The sequence below is a fragment of the Chiloscyllium plagiosum genome, chromosome 18, assembly GCF_004010195.1.
Source record: "Chiloscyllium plagiosum isolate BGI_BamShark_2017 chromosome 18, ASM401019v2, whole genome shotgun sequence".
Taxonomy (NCBI): Eukaryota; Metazoa; Chordata; class Chondrichthyes; order Orectolobiformes; family Hemiscylliidae; genus Chiloscyllium; species Chiloscyllium plagiosum.
In genome coordinates this window covers 67838835-67860722 of record NC_057727.1, presented here as the reverse complement: position 1 = coordinate 67860722, position 21888 = coordinate 67838835, and the positions used below count along the sequence as shown (strand labels likewise).

General features: G+C 42.7%; 2 protein-coding genes across 4 annotated transcripts in view; both read left to right on the top strand.

Annotated features, from left to right (window-relative positions):
- LOC122559164 (protein SSUH2 homolog) overlaps positions 1–1828 on the top strand; it is a 56381-nt gene extending 54553 nt beyond the window's left edge. For both annotated transcript variants that reach the window (XM_043708537.1, XM_043708538.1), the window contains exon 12: positions 359–1828. In XM_043708537.1, coding sequence (XP_043564472.1) covers positions 359–496 — 138 coding nt within the window. In that variant the 3' untranslated portion in view covers positions 497–1828. The remainder of the gene's footprint in view (positions 1–358) is intronic.
- A 13224-nt stretch (positions 1829–15052) lies between these two features.
- LOC122559162 (interleukin-1 receptor-associated kinase-like 2) overlaps positions 15053–21888 on the top strand; it is a 48595-nt gene continuing 41759 nt past the window's right edge. The window contains exon 1 of one of the 2 annotated variants that reach the window (XM_043708533.1): positions 15053–15515. In XM_043708533.1, the coding sequence (XP_043564468.1) occupies positions 15416–15515 (100 nt within the window). In that variant the 5' untranslated portion in view covers positions 15053–15415. The remainder of the gene's footprint in view (positions 15516–21888) is intronic. The other variant, XM_043708532.1, reaches the window with a different exon arrangement.

Genomic DNA, 21888 nt, shown 5'->3' with positions numbered 1-21888 from the left:
ACTTTCACCATTCACTTGCATTCAGTCTGGCCTTCCATTAACTGCTTCAATATCAATCTCCATGGGATTGTAGAATGGTTATAGCACAGGAGGCAGCCAGTTACTTCCTTGTGTCCTTGCTGGCAAGAACAGTTCAGGTAGTCCTATGAATTCTCCCGACTTTGTAACATAAATCGGCAATTGTTTTTCTTTCAGATGAATATCCAGTTCCCTTTTCATGGGTACAATTGGGTTAGCCTCTATGTCAGGCACTGCATTCCAGAATCCATCACCACCCACTGGACAAAATACGTGCATTTAGTTACATGTTCCCATCCCACTATTGCTCTGACAATTTTTTTTTTCCTCTCTTTGACAGCGCCACATGGTTGAACTCATCCCCGTTGTCCAAGTGCAGTTCCAATGGAAAAGAAAAGATCACAGCTACTTTGTGTATGGCATTGAAAACAAGGTTCATGCTCCGGAATATCCTGGCAAGAATTGCGCAATTATGTGAAGTGCCTTCTGCATCAATTCCCTTTTCTATTTACTGCAAACTCTTTCAATGTTCCAAATAAACTTATATCTCCAGAAAGAGTTAAATATATATATTAATGGGATGATTAATAAATGAGATGATATGTACATGTATAAACATATATATATATATAAACATATATATGAAGCACCTACATATTCTAAAGAACTCAGAATCATGAATCCATACAGTTTGAAAGCAGGCCATTCAGCCCATCAAGTACACACTGACCCTCTGAAGAGCATCCAACCCAGACCCACCCCCACTACCCATGTATTTCCCATGGGTAACCCACCCAACCTCCACATCCCTGGACATTATGGGACAATTTAACATAGCCAATCAACCTAACTTGCACATCTTTGGACTGTGGGAGGAAACCCACACAGATGCGGGGAGAATTTGCAAAATCCACATAGACAGTCACCCAAGGCTAGAATCGAACCCATACCCCGAGCACTGTGATTCAGCCACGCTAATCACTTAGCCACCTTGCTGAAAGAAGCAAATTGAGTTGTCTTAAACTTTGGTGCACAGTGACTGGCTATATGAAAGTTAATTTGAAATTTAATTGCACAGGTTAGTCAGCTATTAATGGTAACACTGATTGGCATTTCATTTCAGTCTTAGGAGTCTCACCTGCCATCAATGGAATTAAGTGGCCAATGTTGGGCCTTCTGTAGGATTTCAGAAAGCAGGGGTATAAATCCTGAACCCCGACTTGAACCGCCAACCAATAAGAAGCCAGGTCCCTTAATTGGGTAAAGGGTTTGCAGGACAACCTTCATCAGATGGCACTCGTGTCTGCTGTTGGTTGAACATAAGTGGGATGACGCCATTATTGGCCTATAGACAGGAAGGTTGACTACAAGTCTTTCCCCCTTGCCTCCACCCTCAACCCTTACTCCCCACAGCAGTGGGAGGGGCGAACGTTAAATTCCACCCACTGTTTACAAACAAACAGACAAACCAAAAAGAATTCTTACTGTATAACCTCAATGAAATGGATGGTGAAAGATGTAGGCCATTCTAAATTGCACATGGTATCCAGGGATGTGCAGGCTATGTGGATTAGCCATGGGAAATGTAGGATAGGGTTGGAGGGAATGGTCCTGGTGGTATGGTCTGCGGAGAATCGGTGGGCCTACTTCCACATTGTAGGGATTCTATTTTATGATGCTATGAAATTCTATCTAATTTTGTGTAATGGGATAATCTTTGTGGAATTCAATTCCACTATGTCTATTCGATTCTACAATTTATTTACCTCTTCATATTGTAACAATATTAAAAATGATGGATCCGAAGTCACTCCCAATCTATTTCTGTGTCTCTGTGCTAAATCTATTTCTTCTATTAAGATAAGTTGCAATTTTCACATAACATGGAATATTTTTCATTTATCTAGTAAGTTTTCATTTTTGTTTGCTAATTTTTGGCTCGATGGTGCAATTGGTTGAAATTCATTTAACTGCATCCACTGGCTCTTACACCTAGTATATAGGATTTATTCTCTCTACCACAGATGAGGTGTGAAGTTAAAACCGCACAGGTAGATGAATTTAAATCCTTTCATAAGGGAAGGTTTTATTCTAGTACAGTTAGGACCTAGAGAAAGTTGGATTGAAAAGATTAACTTTGGAGACATGAGTTGTCAAGACTGAAGAACTTTGTTCATGCTCATTGTACATTGTAGGGCTTAAAAGATCGTCATCAGATCTAGTTTCAGTCACATTCCATGAAGGTCAGGTCAAGGTCAAGAGAGCAGTTTGCAGGAGGAGGAAGGGCAGTCATACTTATTATGGGTCAGATGGGACACATGCCTCGATTGTTAATATTTCTGATAGTATCCTATTAAAATGGCAAAGAATGCTTATACTTTTCACAAGAGACTTAAACCACAGCTAAGACATCCAAAACACTGTTGTCCAACATGCTATCTAGTATTAAAATAATTCAGTTAAGGGTACATTCCATGTAAAATAACTGCTGGCTTACAGTTTAAGGTTGGAGTTCTTACTTCAAAGATATTATGGTTTAGTAAATAGTTAGTAGATGTTCTAATCTTATCTGTATCTTGATATTTTGTCTTGGAGTAAAGCCTATCACAGTATATTAAATAAATAGATTCTGCTTAACCTTCTGTAACTCCTGTGTAATAGAGCTAACCCCAAGGGGATTGAAAGGTAAAATACAAGCCCAATGCAAGGTGACTGTTCAGGAAACCTGTTGTGTCCTTTCCTTTACTTTCCATCCAGCTTATTTTCTTACCCTGAAGCCACTATTGACTGAAAGTCACAGGTGTGCGTCCCACCAGCCCTCCACCACCTCACCAAAGCCATTCTTAATGTGTAAACCTAATACGGAATAGTTACTTTGCCACATCAGGAATCTCTTCAATTCCATCCTCCTGACATCTACCTCTCATTTCTTGTGGTATAATCCAGTGGATAGTTAGCTACAGCAAAACATTGGCTGATTCATCCTCTCTTTTGAACCACAGTTATGGAAATTTTGTGATTACTTTGCTTGTTCCAGATAAGATATAGTGGTGGCTCAGTAGTTAGCACTGCTGCCTCACAGACCCAAGGATCTGGGTTTGATTCCACCCTCGCGCAGCTCTCTGTGTGGAGTTCGCACATTCTCCCTTTGCCCGCATGGGATTCCTCCAAATGCTCCAGTATCTTCCCACAGTCCAAAGATGAGCAGGTTAGGTGGAATGACCATGCTAAACTGCCCATAGTGTCCAGGGATGTGCAGGCTTAGGGGGCTTTGTCATGGGAAATGCAGAGTTACAGGGTGTGTCTGTGTGGGATGCTCTTCGGAGATTCATTGTGGACTTGATGGGTTGAATGGGCTGCTTTCATAGACTGAGGACAGAATTTGAGAACACCTTTATGGCTGAGTTCAAAAATTCCTAAGATTTTTTTTCTCACAATTCTTTTTCAGCAACATGTGATGAAAAGCTGGCAACAAAACACAGTGGCTATGAAACTTTCTCTATTTTGTCATTTTATATCAAATTAAATGTATTGAGTATGTGGTGTTGGTGACTGATTCTGAATAGATATGATTGATGTATTCGGAGTGTGCTGAATAATAGATTTGAAATTACATTATACTCTAACTGCATTGGCATGTTCCCTTTTTCTTCTCCACATGGGAAGCCTGAATGGAGTACCCCTTCCCATGACAGTCCATTGTGAAACGTTGGCAGGAGTGTGGAGTGAATTTTCTGGTCCATTCTTGCACCAACCTCTTTACTGCCAATAAGGCACAACTCCGTGTAGAATTGGGTAGGTGCAGGTGGAATATCAGTTGTGGGGCTTAAAAATTGCTCCTTAGTGAAATTTAATAGAATAATGACAATTAAAAGGGACTACTGAATGTGGAGTGGTGTTGGTGAAGGAGAGTTAAAAATGTTGAAAGCCTTAGCTCAAAATACACTCAAGTCATAGCATCATACCACACGGAAACAGACCCTTCAGTCCATACTGACCATAATACCAAATTAAACTAGTTCTATCTGCCTGCACTTGGCCCATAACCCTCCAAACCTTGCTTATTCATAAAATTATCCAAAAATGTTTTAAATGTGGTAACTGTACCCACATCCACCACTTGCCCTGTAAGGTCATTCCACACACAAACCACTTTGTCTGTAAAAAAAGTTGCCCCTTGTCTTTTTTAAATCTATCTCCTTTCCCCTTAAAAAAATGCTACCTAGTTTGAACTTCCCCACCCTAAACAAAAGAAACCTGCCATTCATCGTATCTAGAGCTGAAAATGTGTTGCTGGAAAAGCGCAGCAGGTCAGGCAGCATCCAAGGAACAGGAGAATCGACGTTTCGGGCATAAGCCCTTCTTCAGGAATGAGGAAAGTGTGTCCAGCAGGCTAAGATAAAAGGTAGGGAGGAGGGACTTGGGGGAGGGGCTTTGGAAATGCGATAGGTGGAGGGAGGTCAAGGTGAGGGTGATAGGCCGGAGTGGGGTGGGGGCGGAGAGGTCAGGAAGATGATTGCAGGTTAGGAAGGCGGTGCTGAGTGAATAGCAAACCTGCCATTCATCGTATCTATGCCTCTCATGATTTTATAATCCTCTATAAGGTTACCCCTCAACCTCCTACGGTCCAGTGAAGAAAGGTCCCAGCCCATCCAGCCTCTCCCTATAACTCAACCCTCCATTATCAGTTAATATGTTTGCTTTTATTCCCAAATGAAATTTGCTTATATTCCAAGAAAGGCCTGAACAAAAGTGGGGGGAAAATACTGGTCAAACAAACACAATTGAAAAGGGCATTAGTTGACTAGCAGCTTATGGGGAAACTAGGAGATAGTGAGGACTGCAGGTGCTGAAGAAGTCAGAGTCAATAAAACATGGTGCTGGACAAAGCACAGCAAGGCGAAAGTGAGAGCAGATGCTGGAGATTAGAGTTGAGAGTGTGGTGCTGGAAAAGCACAGCGGGTCAGGCAGCATCCGAGGAGCAAGGTGAGAAAGAGGTCACCTGTACTATAAGCACTTAAGCCCTTCACTTGGAATTCACACATTTGTGACGCAAAGGCTTTACGATCAGTGGTTGCTGGAAGAATTTTTCTGTTTAGTCGTTGACTGTCGACCCTTCACTCAGAACCAAACAGCTTTGGTTATATATACACACACACACACACACACAAAATCATCACCTCATTCTCAAAGTCATTTCTGTTGCTGGTTTGCCTGGTGAGCCGGCTGGCTGAGGGTTTGTCATGTGTTCCTGATTCTATGAATGCTCTTAGGATCTGTAAGGATTAGAGGCCAGGTGCCTGCAGCAAAGCAGGAAAAATCAGAAAGAAGCTTTGGCACAGGATTGCAAAGATCCTTGTGACAGCTTGGAGAAACAAGGTAGTTATCCAGTATTTCAACTGAGCCATCAAGAGATTCCGCAAAAAAAGCCATGCCCTAACAATCAGTTCTTATTCAGAAAATCCCAACTTCAAATTAAACGTTGGCTACATGATCACTGCCTACGTGTAAATATAATCAAGGTCATCGAGCACTCGAATAGCAAATCATTAACACACAGTCGCTTAACAAACAAATAAGAGGTCACGTCGCAGTTGACCACACTGCTGAAACTATTGGACACTGATCGGGAGGATCTGGAAGAAGTCTGCAACCTCATCCCTTTATGAGAAAGCTGGTCAATCGCCTTGTGCTGATTGGAAAGCACAGTTACCTAAAGGTACATAAAACTACAGACAGAAATCCCATTATTTATCCGCATGCATGATAGAATGGTCACAGGACAATAGGAGGCCATTCAGGCCTACACGGTCTCTGCAAGATTAACCATGCTTGTATTGTAGCATTGTAGTTTTCTTTCTCCCACAGGTGTTTGTCCAATTCCCTTCTAAAAGCCACATTTCAACCATACTCTCAGGCAGCAACTTCCAGATCGTAACGATTCAATGAGTAAAATGCTTTCCTATTTAGCCTTTCGTTTTTTACTCATTCACTGTAACCCTTCCACCAACAGGAACAATTTCTCTCCACCTTCTCTGCTCGGACCCCTCTTAGTTTTGAACACGTCTCTCAAAACTACTCTCTTTCTACTCTGCTCTGAAGAGAACCACCCCAACCTCTCCAATATCTCTCATGACTGAAGTCCCTCAACTGAGGACCATTCTCAGAAATCTTTTCTGCATTGTCCCCAATGAATTCACATCCTGCCGACAGTGTGTAGCCCAGAGTTGGACACAGTACTTCAGTTGAGGCCAAATTAGTGTTCTGTAAAAGATATTCTGCCCCTTGCTTTTGCTTTTTCTGCCTTGATTTATAAGCCCATGATTCTGTATCTATTTTCAACCACATCAGAACCTGTTCTTTCCTCTTCATTGATTGTACTCCTAGTTCACCATGTTGCTGGACTCTTTCAGGAATATACCCTGTAGTTTACATTGCTTGCTGCCACTCTTCCTGCCAAAATGGAGTCATTCATATTAAATTTCATCTGCCGTGTATCTGCCCATCCCTCCAGCCTGTCTATGTTCTTTTGAGGTCTTTCATTACCCTCCTCACAGTTCACAATATTTCCAAGCCAATCTGTCAATTTTGACATTACTCAGGCCTAAGTCATTAATGTGAAGGAAAGCAGTAGTTCTAGTCCTCAAGCACTGGTAATCTTACCATAAGTCTTCCAGCAGTCCAAAACCAATGTTTAACCATTCCACTCTATTTCCTATCACTCAGTGAATTTCACATCAATACCATTATTGATCCTTTCATCTTACTGGCTTTAAGTTCATCTATGAGGTGTACTATTTTCAGTACATTTGAAAGTCCATACACACATGGAATTCCATTACCCTCATCAATCACCTGTTACTTGATCAAAGAAAATTCAAATCAAATTTGTTAAAGACGATTTGCTTTTTCCAATCCATGCTAACTTTCTTTAATTAAGTGTTACTTGACTAAGTGTTACTTTAATCCAGGATTAGCATGTTCTAAAAGGTCTCCTGGTATGAAGGTGACAGGACCTTGGTGAGACCATGACTGGAGTACTGTGTGCAGTTTTGGTCTCCTTATCTGACGAAGGGTGTAATGGCTATGGAGAGAGTGCAACAAAGATTTACCAAACTGATTCCTGGGACAACAGGCCTGACTTATAAAGATCAGTTAGGACTATATTCACTGGTGTTTCGAAGAAAGAGGGATGGGTAATCCCGTAAAATTCAAACAGGACTAGATAGGGGAAATGCAGGAAGGTTGTTCCAATGACTGGGAAGTCCAGATCCGGGAGTCACAGTTTAAAGATATGAAGTAGGCCATTTAGGACGGAGAAGAGGAGAAATTTCTTCACCTGGAAAATGGTGAGCATGTGGAATTGTTTGCCACAGAAAGTGGTTGAGGCCCAAAACATTGATGTTTTCAAGAGGGAGATTTTAGGGCTAAGGGGATCAAAGGAAATACATGGAAACAGGATACTTAATTGGATGATCAGCCATAATTATAAAAATGGCAGAGCAGGTTTAAAGGGCCAAAGGGCCTACTCCTGTTCTTACATTCTATGTTTCTCAAGTGACTGACCTGTAGTTGCTAAGAGGATTCATAGACCTTGTTTGAACCAGGGTGTAACATGTATGATTCTCTAGTCCTCTGGCACCACTCACGTATCCAGAAAGGAATGGAAGTACAAGGCCAGTACCAGCACCTCTAGTATTTCCCTCCCTACATCCTTCAGCATCGCTGGATGCAACCCATTTGGTCCTGCTGACTTATAGACTGGAAATACAACCAGTTTTCTACCACTTACAGGCCAACCAATCTCTCCTGTATTAAATAAAAGCAAAAAGTGATGGAGAAACTCAGCAAGTTACCTTATTTAACTCCCTTTCACCATAACGTTTCCCTTGATACAGGTAGACACAAGATACCTCAGACATGCTGCCAAGTGTCAATCCTCTTGTTTGGCCCTTAGTTGACCCATTCCCTTTATTACTCATTTATTTATAGAGAGGAGAGATATGGATTTCCCTTCCTGTTAGTTGCCAGCATTTTATTTCACATTGTCTTTGCCTTCCTGTTTTTTGCACGTCCCCTCTGAACAGTGTGGTTGTGTTACCATACTGAATCATCTTATTTTCTATCTCTCCCACATCCAGGGAGCTCTGTCTTTTATCGAATATCCTTGCCTGGTTGTGGGCATACATCTCAGTTGTCCCAAGCCAAACAAAGCCCTTTGTTCCATTATATGTTTCCCTTCCAATCTTCCAACTTGCCCAGACAGGTTTATTCTCAACCCATTTAAATGTCCTCCTTCAATTAGGCATTTTTATTGTTGATAGTTACTTGACTTTGTCCGTAGCTATAGTGATGGTCCCATGCCTCCTTGACCCATGCCCCACCTCAATCCCAGAACTGGATCCAATAATGCCTCCTTCTTCCATGTTGGGTGGTGAGCATACTGGGTAAAAACAATGATTGCAGATGCTGGAAACCATATTCTGGATTAGAGTGGTGCTGGGAAAGCACAGCAGTTCAGGCAGCATCTCAAGCAGGAATTCTTCTCCCTTTCTACTTGAATGGTCTGGCAATGGTAGGACAATTAATGGCCACTACTATCATGAGACTGTGGACATCAGTGAGAGAAAAGGATGGCTGCTGTTTTAAAACAGTAGTGACATCTAGTGGCTTAATCCACACAATGCAAGAGATGCGATGACAACAATGAATGGACACTGTGCACCAATCACCAGACAGGGGTTGTTCCCCTCCCAGTTGGGTAACACTTCAGTGGTCAGGGACACTCAGCCTCGGATCTTCAGGTGGCCATCCTCCAAGGCAGACTTTGGGATAGACAACAATGGTGGCACAGTGGTTAGCACTGCTGCCTCACAGCGCCAGAGACCCGAGTTCAATTCCCGCCTCAGGCGATTGACTGTGTGGAGTGAGCAAACTGGGTAAAAACAATGACTGCAGATGCTGGATACCAGATTCTGGATTAGAGTAGTGCGTGGTTTTCCTTGGGGTGCTCCGGTTTCCTCCCACAATCCAAAAATGAGCAGGTTAGGTGAATTGGCAATGCTAAATTGCCTGTAGTGTTAAGTGCAGGGGTAAACATAGGGGAATGGGTCTGGGTGGGTGCGCTTCAGCCACAATGATTGCAGATGCTGGAAACCATATTCTGGATTAGAGTGGTGCTGGGAAAGCACAGCAGTTCAGGCAGCATCTCAAGCAGGAATTCTTCTCCCTTTCTACTTGAATGGTCTGGCAATGGTAGGACAATTAATGGCCACTACTATCATGAGACTGTGGACATCAGTGAGAGAAAAGGATGGCTGCTGTTTTAAAACAGTAGTGACATCTAGTGGCTTAATCCACACAATGCAAGAGATGCGATGACAACAATGAATGGACACTGTGCACCAATCACCAGACAGGGGTTGTTCCCCTCCCAGTTGGGTAACACTTCAGTGGTCAGGGACACTCAGCCTCGGATCTTCAGGTGGCCATCCTCCAAGGCAGACTTTGGGATAGACAACAATGGTGGCACAGTGGTTAGCACTGCTGCCTCACAGCACCAGAAACCCGAGTTCAATTCCCGCCTCAGGCGATTGACTGTGTGGAGTGAGCAAACTGGGTAAAAACAATGATTGCAGATGCTGGAAACCAGATTCTGGATTAGAGTGGTGCGTGGGTTTCCTCCGGGTGCTCCGGTTTCCTCCCACAATCCAAAAATGTGCAGGTCTGGTGAATTGGCAATGCTAAATTGCCTGTAGTGTTAGGTGCAGGGGTAAACATAGGGGAATGGGTCTGGGTGGGTGCGCTTCGGCGGGTCGGTGTGGACTTGTTGGGCCGTTCCCACACTGTAAGAAATCTAATGCAAAGTACCCAGCAGAGGCTGATAACCAAGTTCAGTATCTATGAGGATGGCCTTAACCAGGACCTTGGGTTCATGTAACACTACAAGTGACCCTACTACACTATACACTCTTTCTCACACATACACTCACACTTTCATGCAGGCCCTCTCACACACACACGGTCTCTTTCATACATACACACCCCACACTCATACCCATCACGTGCCATCTCACAGGCTTATACCCCATCACACTTACATACATATGCAAACACACACCCTTTCATGTGCACTCACACTCACTCACATAGACTCTCTCTCTCTCCTGCACATACACACACATAAGTCTATGGAGTGGATTTGTATCTGCAGAATTATATTTGCAGATATATTCTATTTTGCTCAAATAATGCACAATCTGCAGGCAGTCAATGCATGTAATATTTTGTAAATTGCACTTTGGAAATAGAACCAGTCTGATTCAAGATGGGGATACACACTGACTCTAACCTCACACCTTTAATGCATTGTCTGAGCTGAGATGTCACTTTTTCTATAAAACCTTAAGTTATCTTGAGAGTGCGACTTAAAAGAAATTCTGGGATTTACATATTAAAGAACTGAAACCTGCAACTTATTCTAAAAGATGAAAGACTTAACAGCAATCTAGGTTTATTCACTATGTCATTTCAGTTGCATGACAATGTAATCTTTTGCAATAAATTACTCAGAGTGGTGGGGCATGGAACACATTGCTTGCAACTGGAGTAGACTTGACAACTTTAAGGGCATTTAAATGGTCATTGAATAAACATATGAATGAAAATGGAATGGTGTAGGATAAATGGGCTTCAGATTGGTTCCATGGGTCAGCGCAAAATCGAGGGTCGAAGGGCCTATCCACGTTGTAATGTTCTATGTTCTAAATTCTGTGTCTCATGGTCCTGCTTCAGAATTACCTGATGAAGGAGCAGCGCTCCAAAAGCTATGCTTCCAAATAAACCTGTTGGACTATAACCTGGTGTTGTGTGATTTTAAAACACTACAAGAAAACAGCATAAAGTTGCTCAATAGAAAAAGACTTGTATTGATGTTATGCTCTTCCTATCCAGGAGCAGATTTCCAGCCAATGATGTGCTATTAAATATAGCCACTGCTCGCAGATATAGACACTTACCAACAGGAGGCGATACACCTGACTCCACAGCTGGAAAACCGTATCACAGCCTCTTGAAGAAGCTTCATGGTTCAGGCCAAATTAACAAAACAGATCTCAAAAAAATGAAACCTGTTGGATCCAACACACCCCACTTCTATGGATCACCTAAATTACACAAACCAGGAGTCCCTCAGACCCATAGTCTCACTCCCTGGCACACCGATACACAGTGTAGCAAAGGAACTCTACTGAAAACTGAAATACCTAGTAGAAGACTCATGCCACTTCATCCACTCCACCCAAGAATTCCTGAACATCATCAAAGACACCAAGATAGAAGAGGACAAAATAATGGCCTCCTTAACGTAACAGCCCTATTCACATCAATTATCGTCAGCCTGGCTAAAGAAATACTGACCACGCTACTAGATGAACCAAGGACATAAATACTAGAAAGCACCAACTCCATCAGCAAGAACAACATCATCACGCTAGTAGATCTGTGCCTCACTACCCACTTCACCTTCAATGACAAGACCTACAAACAAATCAACGGAACACCTATGGGATCACCAATATCAGGCTTCTTAGCAGAAGCAGTAATGCAGAGAATGGAACAAAGCAAACTTCAGGTCCACTACGTGAATGACATTTTTGTCATCACAAAACAGACCAAATTAGAGGAAACCTACAACATTAGCAACAACATCCTTACTGGCATAAATTTCACAAAAGCAAAGAACAACAACAGATTCTCCTGCCTTGATGTCACAGTGGAACAAATAGTTAATGGAGAACTGCAGACCAGCGCCTACAAAATATCAACACACACAGACCAGATACTTCACTACAGAAGCAATCATCCTAACACCCACAAACGGAGCTGCATTAGGATATTATTTAAATGGGCCACAACACACTGCAGCACCCAGGAACTATGAGCAGAAGAAAAATACCTATACGGCATATTCAGGAAGAACAGGTACCCAATAAACACAGCCCGCTGATTCTTAACCAACAAACTCAAACAACGCGTCCAGAAACTCTAGCCACACTACCATATATCAAAGACATCTTAGAGATGACTACCAGACTACTCCAATCCCTTGGCACTGCAGCCCACAAACCTACCAACACACTGAAACAGCTACTGACGAACCTAAAGGACCCTATACCAACAACCAGCAAAACAAACGCCATTTACAAAATACCATGCAAGGATTGTAACAAATACTACATCGGACAGACAGGCAGAAAACTAGCCACCAGGGTACATGAACACCAACTGGCCACCAAAAGACATGACCCACTATCATGAGTATCTCTACATATAGATGAAAAAGGGCACCACTTCGACTGGGACAACACATCCATCCTAGGGCATGGCTAAACAGAGACTCATATGGGAATTCCTGAAGACGTGGCATTCAAACCAGAACTCCATCAATAAACACATCAATTTGGACCCCATTTACCAACCTCGGAGAAAAAGAACCAGAAGTGATATCACCTACCGTAACAGACCAAGACACATCAATAGAAAGCGGGACTGAACTCTAACACTTCACCAGAGGCTCCCTGAAGGTGTTACCTAGCATCATGGTGATGAAATGTCTGAGAACAAACCTACCAACTAAACAAGCAAACTTACAACCTGAACCTCAACCTGAGCTACAAATCTTCTCAAAAATCGTAAATAATGAAGGTCTCTGGGTGAAAAATAATTTCCTCAAATTCCCTCTAAACATCCTGACTTTCACTTTAAAATCATGCCTCATTATTGACTCTTCAACTTGGAGGAACAGATGCTCTCTATCCACCTTGTCCATGTCCCTGATGCCATAATTGGATATACCATCTGACATAATCTACCAGTCCTTCTATCGTAAAGCCTGCATACTTGGCAACATGCCAGCACTGAAATTCGCATATCACAATGTGTTATAAACAAAACAATTTTTGGCTTGGTGGCAGCATTCTGTTAGTGGCAAATAGTACTCATGTTGTTACTGCATATTAGCAGTGTAAAATAGCTAGCTTCCATCTATTGCTCAAGGACATTGCAATTTTAGGATAATCTAAAGTACACTGGCATTCTTAAGGATCAAAACTGACAGCACTTGTGAACTGAACAGGTGACAGCCATTTGCTGGTTCACTTCTCAGGGCAATTATTTAAACAATCAGAGTTAACCTGCTTCATTTAAAATTTGAACAAAGTCTGGTAGTTAACTGTCAATCATCATTAGCTGATGCACTGTGTGTGGCAATGTAGAATCTACCAAGTAGAATCTGTGTGACTATCAATCAGCACTCTCTTCTCACACAGTATAAATTTTGGTTCTTCCCCCCCCACCCCTTAAATTGGTAGTCCTGTATTACTAAGTGACCATTTATACCACAATAGTTGAGGCTAGAGGTAACAAAGGCTTTGAGCAGATGCATTGAACTATGAATAAAGTCAGGTAATGTTATAGAGGTAGAAATTGGTATCTCAGTGAAGTTGTGAGCTCAGGATCAAGGTGACACCAAAGTTGCCGTCTGGTTTAATCTTGATTTGGAGATGCCGGTGTTGGACTGGGGTGTACAAAGTTAAAAATCACACAACACCAGGTTAGAGTCCAACAGGTTTAATTGGAAACACACTAGCTTTCGGAGCGCTGCTCCTTCATCAGGTGATTGACAATTACCTGATGAAGGAGTGACGCTCCGAAAGCTAGTGTGCTTCCAATTAAACCTGTTGGACTATAACTTGGTGTTGTGTGATTTTTAACTTGGTTTAATCTCAGATTATTGCCAGGCAGAGGGATATAGTCTAGAAACAAAATGGCTTTGGAGCAGGTCTGAAAACAACACCTTCAACTTCTGCAGTTAACAGTCCCTATTTGCTCTACGTTTCCACAACAGCCAGAGCTGAATGATCAGATAACCTTGTATAGCTGTATGTTTTTGCTTACAGACTCCATCTTGGCCACAGTAATCTTATGCCACAGTGGTAGTGTTGCTATCCCTGAACCAGGAAACCTGGGTTGAGACATATGGTGATTGTTCAGATTATCAGTGATTTTTTTTTCCAAAAATCCCACTTGGTTGGCAACAGCCCAGGACTGGCCTGTCAAGGGCATATTTCTGAAATGCTGTAATCAACAAAGTGAATAGAAGAGTTTTCCCAAATGATGTAGAACTCCTTCGCTCCCTGTGGAGGGACAAATTTAAACTGGATGTCATTCAAAACTGCTCCCTCTTGTTTTAATCTAGGGATGAATTGAAGTGGTTTGGATTGGTTGAGAGAACATTACCTACACTCTCTTAGAGTCATAGAGATGTACAGCATGGATACAGACCTTTTGGTCCAACCTGTCCATGCCGACCAGATATCCCAACCCAATCTAGTCCCACCTGTCAGCACCTGCATATAACAACTACTTCAACCAGGGGCACTGTCTCTAATGGAGACTGGAATTAATGTGTCGACGATGAAACAGAAATTGCTGCAGAAACTCAGCAGGTCTGGCAGCATCTGTATTGAGTGTGAGAGAGGGGGGAAAAAAGCCAAGTTAGTGCTTCCAGTTCAGTGACTCTTCTCCAGAACATGATGGAATGTAGTCAAATGAAAAGTGTCATCTTGACTTGAAACGTTAGCTTGCTGTCTTTCCATGGATGCTTTCTGACCTGCTGTCATCTCCAGCATTTGTTGTTCTCAGTATAGATTCCAGCATCTGAATAGGAAGGGTTTGGAGGGATATGGGCTGGGCGCTGGCAGGTGGGACTAGATTGGGTTGGGATATCTGGTCTGCATGGACGGGTTGGACCGAAGGGTCTGTTTCCCTGCTGTACATCTCTATGACTCTATTTGTTCCTACAAACGATTGAAAGCTACCTTTATCTCGGGGGGGAAGAAGAAAAAAAAACACCCATTTGTGGGTCAGTAGGTCCCTTAAACCTACCAGGGGTGTCACAGCCTTGTCCCTCATGAAACCCATGACGAGTAAGTCACTCCGCCTTGTGTGTGTGTGTGTGTGTGTAGTCATTTTGTTTAAGCCACCGTGTGAATACCAGGTAAAAAACAATGACTGCAGATGCTGGGAACCAGATTAGAGTGGTGTTGGAAACCAAACAACCTAGTGATGTCATGTTCCAGAGACGGTGGTACCCTCGCCTCGGAGGATGGAAATGAAGGTGTTAGGAGAGAGTCAGTAACCAGGCGCTTCGGAATCCTCCCGAGCCCAGTTCGTGAGCTCAATTCTCAACTTCCCCATTTCCTCCGTGTGACGCAAAGCGGGGAGGAAAAAAAAAGATCGAAAGTTTTCCGCTGTGTCTAACATAGCTGTCAGCCTCAAGAGAGAGAGGAGAGAGAGAGAGAGGACAGAGAGCCGACCGGCTATTTCACACCTAACAATGAGTCCGCCGTACTTCGTGTTAGACATCCATGCCCAGACGATGGAAGAGTTTTATTTGGTAATGGACACTCTAGCGCCGGGGATGTGGCATCGTTTTGGTGAGTTCTGGGTCAAGTTTCACGGCGCAGTGTTACCGCCTGCACTTTCTTTCTGAGCGGGGAACGAAAAAGAAACAACGACCCTGTCTGTAGTCAGGGGGTGGGCAGAGTTAAAAGTCACACAACACCAGGTCATAGCCCAACAGGTTTAATTGGAAGCACACTAGCTTTCGGAGCGACGCTCCTTCATCAGGTGATTGTGGAGGGATTTAGCTTCGGGCTGGGCTTGGTCATTTAACGTGTTTAATAACTGTCATTGTATCCCCCACCCCTCCAGAAACGGATGGGTTCAACAAGAGGTTAAAGCAGAGTCACGCTGGACTCGGAATGTTCACTCAAATCAGTCTCAAAGTGATCTGTTTTGTGGGATTTGCAGATGTTGCCTTTTTGTGAATTGTAGGCGTGTCGCCAGAGGCAAACTGAAAGCGATTAGGCAAGAAGGTGGCGCCTGCCCCCTCCTTTCACGCTCTCATTGTTCCGGGGGATATTGGCATCTTGTCATTTTTCTTTAGTCCATCACAGGTCTGGTCCAGTACTGTGTAATGTTTCCACACCCCACACTACCGCCAAGGGGATGCACTGTAGCTCTCACTCCCCCCTCCCATACTCGCTGCAGTGGGTATTCATTGCACCCCCACCCGACCGCAGCAACAGCAACAACCACCTGCATTGGTGTAGCGCCCACCGCGAGTGTACCATGGCCTCAGGGTTTCACGGGAGTGTTGTTGACAAGGCAAACAAATACCAAAAACAAATATCCCGAGCGGTGTTTTGTGTCAGAAGCTTGGTTAAAGGTGTAAAAGAGGGGAGGGAGGGGGCGGCAGTGTACTTGTTTCATTGAGGGGGAGGGATGTTGCAATGCTAGAACCTCGCATCTCGGCAACCGACTCCTAGCTGCCAATGATGGGTTATGGCTTTTTTTTTTAAAAAAGGAAAGACATTGCAGATGGTATTGTCAGTTTAAAAAAAGTGAGGGGGAGGAATGTGTGCAATGCTAGAACCTGGCATCTCGGCAACCGACTCCTAGCTGCCAATGATGGGTTATGGCTTTTTTTTAAAAAAAAGGAAAGACATTGCAGATGGTATTGTCAGTTTAAAAAAAGTTCTAATCTCCTTGTTCAGATTGCTCTATTTCAGGTGCGATTTGAACCCAGACCCCTCAGTTGGGGACACTACCATTGTATCACAAGAGCTCCCTAAGTGATATTGTTAGTTAAGTTCAGAATGAGTTATGGGGGAAAGGTAGGAAGATGGGGGTTGAGGATTGTCAGAACATTAGGTGCATTAGTCAGAGGGAAATAGATCTGGGTGGGTTACTCTTCGGAAGGTTGGTGTGGACTTGTTGGGCCGGAGGGCCTGTTTCCACACTGTAGGGAATCTAATCTAATTTCATGAACTCATTGTTTCCGCTGATGGGTGAGTCCCGAACCAGAGGACGCAGCTTAAAAATAAAGAATAGGCCATTTAGGACAGAGATGAGGAGAAACTTCTTCACCCAGAGAGTGGTGGCTGTGTGAAATGCTCTGCCCCAGAAGGCAGTGGAGGCCCAGTCTCTGGATTCGTTTAAGAAAGAGTTGGATAGAGCTCTCAAGGATAGTGGAATCAAGGGTTATGGAGATAAGGCAGGAACAGGATACTGATTGAGGATGATCAGCCATGATCATATTGAATGGTGGTGCAGGCTCGAAGGGCAGAATGGCCTACCCCTGCACCTATTGTGTATTGTCTATTGAATGGTGGAGCAAAATACTCGCCTTCTGTTCCTACCTCTCTCGGTCCATTGCTAATCTCCACTTACCATATAACCAGGTAATAGTGACCCTTCTACTTGAACCTACAACCTTGTCCAGCTCTTGAATCTTTTTACAACTCTGCATTCTTCCAGTTCCGGCCTGTGCATTTCCTTGATTTCCTTCACCTCGCCACTGCCATGCCTTCTGTTGCCTGAGCAGTAAGATGGAGAATTTCTTCTCGATGTTTCTCTCTTTTAATATGCTTCTTAAAATCTGAATCTGTGGTCAAGCCTTTGGTCCTATTTTATCTATGACCCTACACTGGGCAAGAAGCACTGGGATATGAGACTACCTTCAAGACGTTGTCCTTCTGGGGGAGTTATGTTTTAAGAGCATGTTGTTTTTCTATTGCAACAGTTTCAGGAGCATCAACGCTTTAGGCTGTAGCTAGGCAAATATCAAATGTGACCATTTTGGCAGGGTCTGTGCATAGGGTTCAGTGCCATTCTCTATACCATGATACCCCTTGATTTGTTTCATTCTGTTAAAAGTGACCATAGGATATAGGAGCAGAATTAGGCCATTTGGCCCATTGAGTCTGCTCTGCCATTTGGCCAAAGAATCCCTACAGAGTGGAAACAGGTCATTTACCCCATCAAGTCTACACCAAGTCTCCAAAGAGCAATCCACCCAGATCCACCTCTGTAACCATTTCCCATAGCTAATCCACCTAGCTTGCACCTTCCTGGACACTACAGGGCAATTTAGCAAGGGCAATCCACCTAACCTGCTTGTCATTGTGATTGGGAGGAAACCAGAGCAGCCGGAGGAAATCCCACACGGTCACGGGGAGAATGTGCAAACTCCACACAGACAGTTACCAGAGGGTGGAATCAAACTCAGGACCCTGGCACTGAGAGGCAGCAGTGCTAACCACTGAGCCACCGTGTCTGATATGTTTCTCAATCCTGTCTTCTCCTCGTAACCCTTGATTCTGTTACCAATCAAAGTACTATACAGATGTAATTTGTTGGTTCGACATTCATGTGTAAGGCTATTCTGTACATCACAAAACCACAAGTATTATGTGCAGAGGGAGACCATTTGGCCAACCGTGCTTCACAAATCAACTAGAGATTTTTGAGAATGTAACTAGTAGAATAAACATTGTAGAGCCAGTGATTGTAGTGTTTTTAGATTTTCAAAAGGCTTCTGATAAGATCCCTCAAAAAAAAAGGCAGGTGGGCAAAGTTAAAGCACTTGGGATAAGGAGTAATATATTGGCTGACTGGATTGGTTGACTGACAGAAAACAGTAGGAATAAATGGATCTTTTTGAGTGGCAGAGACTAGTGGGGTACTGCAAGGATCAGTGTTTGGGCCCAGTTATTCACAATGTAGATAAATGACATGAATGAGGGATGCAAAAGCAATACTTCCATGACTGCTGATGATACAAAACTGGGCAGCTATGTGAGGAGGCTTCAAATTGAATGAGTGCACAAAGACATAGCCATGCTGTATTTCATCTGCCAAATGTGAAGTGATACCCTTCAGTGTGATAAACACAAAGAAAGAATATTATTTTAAATTGTGATTTTGGGTAGTGTGGCTGTACAAAGGGATCTTGATGTCCCTATATACTAGGCAGTGAAAGTACATAGGCAGATGCAGTAAGCAATTAGGAACGTAATGGTGTATCACCTTCATTGTGAGAGGATTTGTGCTCAGAAGTAGGGGTATCTACTGCCTTGGGAAAAGGTTTCCTAGCGTCACATTTACTGCTTTTGAAAATGACCTTGTATCTCTGTCCTCTTGTTCTCTTCCTTTCATGGGTTCTGTTTTTATTTTTGACAGTGGTCAATGTAGACACCAGACCTATCAGATTTTTATCATCTTCCTGCAGGGTTATAATCTTGAGTATTGAGAGTTGTATTGGCACCTCCATGACTTGTCTTTTTCTCTCATTCCTTGATTTGTCTCGCTGCTCACTTTGAGTCTTAGCAAAAATTGCAACAGAGTGAAATAGCTTCCTTTTACGAAATTAAAAGTCTGTTGTGCAGGATAGTCCAGATCAATGTAATTTTCCACTCAAATGCCCACTCAGAAAAATCTAATTATCATATAGCTGGTATCAATGGACTCTTTTTCTGATTAGCCATCATCGATACCTTTGACTCATTTTTGAAGTACTATCTCGCCATCATTAAGCTGGGACCCTGACGAGCTCTTTTGAAAGTAACAGGATGGTCAAATATTTTTATAGTGTAGAAATCACTGATGTGCCTTCTATATTCGGAAATAAAGACGTCGAACATTTTCACTAAACAATGTTTGCCTTTTGTGCTCAAATCTGTGTTCTGTTCACAATTTCCATCTCTTGCTTGAAAATATTTAGCCTGGGGGTGTGTTGAATAATCAGACCGGGTAACTATCTGATATCATCACCCAGGAAATGCCGGCGTATAGATATTTTCATGTTTAAATATATGGGCATTCACTATCCATACTCCTACAAAGGGGCTATGCCTTTTAGTGAACATGGGTAGTGGAGAATGTGAGTTCAATACTGGGAATTATCTCTTCTGTTCATGCAATTTGTGGCATACTTAGCTAGAATGGTGAAGCACCAAGCTGAAGTGTTTACCCTCTTAGAGTCAGAGTCATAGAGGTGTACAGCATGGAAACAGACCTTTTCGTCCAACTTATCGTAAGTTAACCTAGTCCCATTTGTTAGAATTTGGCCTATATCCCTCTTAAACCCTTCCAGATGCCTTTTAAATGTTGCAATTGTACCACCACTTCCTCTGGCAGCTCATTCCATACACACTCCACCCACTGCTTGAAAAAGTTACCCCTCCGGTCCCTTTTAAATCTTCCCCTCTCGCCTTAAACCTATACCCACTAGTTTTGGATTCCCCTACCTGGGACAAAAGACCTTGGCTGTTCACCCTATCCATGCCCCTTATAATTTTATAAATCTCTATAAGGTCAGCCTTCGCCCCAGGAAAAATAGCCCCAGCCTATTTAGCCTCTTCCTGTAGCTTAAATTGTCCAACCCCAGTAACATCCTTGTAAATATTTTCTGCACCCTTTGAAGTTTCACAACATCTTGCCTATAGCAGGGAGAATAGAACCGAAAGCAGTGCTCCCAAAGTGGCCTAACCAATGTCCTCTTGATGACTAGAATCAAATATTCCTGGATCACTTTGCACTAATATAACTTCTGGATTAAAAAAAGGATATGAAGACACTTGGTAGATTCTAAACAAGATTTGCAAGGATAACATGAGATTATAATTGTTGTAAAGAATGAACAGGCAGAAACTTATTCCAGAGAAGTGAAAGGAAGCTTAACAGGCACATATAAAATCATGAAGTATTTTGAGATAAATGTTAAGAGGTTGTTTCCATTTGTGAGGAAAGTCCCTCTAAAGGCTATGAATGTAAGGTGGCCCCTAATTAAAAAATCATCTGCTGCAGGAAACCTTTTTTAAAATCAGAAATTGGTTTAGCTTTCATGTCTGAGGATGTAACATCAATGGTTATTTATTTTCACCACCTCGCTGAAAAAGCTTGACAATCATCTTTTCAGGACAGTGCTCTATTTGAAAAGGAACTGGAAACAAAAAGACCTACCTATCTGAAATGGTGACTGCAGTATTTTATTCCTGACCGTTTCATTGCTAATGAACCAGAATGTTCGTGGGTGAATCCTATTGCCTTTCACTCATATTTATAAAAGCGTAGGGATCCTTCATTAAAATCATGTGATGATTATTCACTGCTGTCTTAAATGCAGGTACTTTTCTTTATGTGGCATCCTTTCAAGTCCACTGAATGACTCATTTACGGATAGTCAATAAAGCACTCTTGAAGAGTGGGCACAGTTGTGTTGCAGGAAACACAGCAACTCCAACATGCAGCAATGTGATGATGACTGAATATTCTTTTTTTTAATCATGAGAATTGAGAAGTGTGTAATGCACGGATATATGTTGAAGTTCAACCAAAGGGAGCGGCACTGTTTCAACTGAAATGGTGATATCTCTAATAGAGTGATGGCTCCCTTGGTACAGCACTGGCATATTCGCTTGATCTTTGCATTCAGACTCTGGATTGAGACTCGAGCCAACAACCTTCTGACTCAGTCAAACATGCTACTAACTGAGCTGTCGATGACGAAATATTGAACTTTTTCTTGAATAACAACAGAGGATGTTTTCAAGCCACAAATATCCAGATAGAAGGAAGATATTGTGGGTTAATAATGTCTTCAATCCAATATCAATGTCATTATCAGATATGATAGCATTTTGGAAATTAATCAGTATGAGGTTATACTATCAGCAGAAGCACTTCTCCATAGAGATTGAGTGAGATAGCCCAACCTCAGTGAACTGGGTTTGTTTACTTGAATATTTTCTGATTGGTTTCATTATGTAGAGTGTTGTTTCCAATTGCTATAATAAAGTCACCATTGTCCTACTGAGTCATAGGGCTACTCTCTCATTTGAGAGTGAGAGTGAGAGAGACAGAGACAGACAGACAGACAACAGGTGATGGTTTAACCTGAGGGTCACCATGTCTTAGGCAAGGGGAGAGATTAAGGAGAATCATAGTAACCTCAGCCAGTGCAGG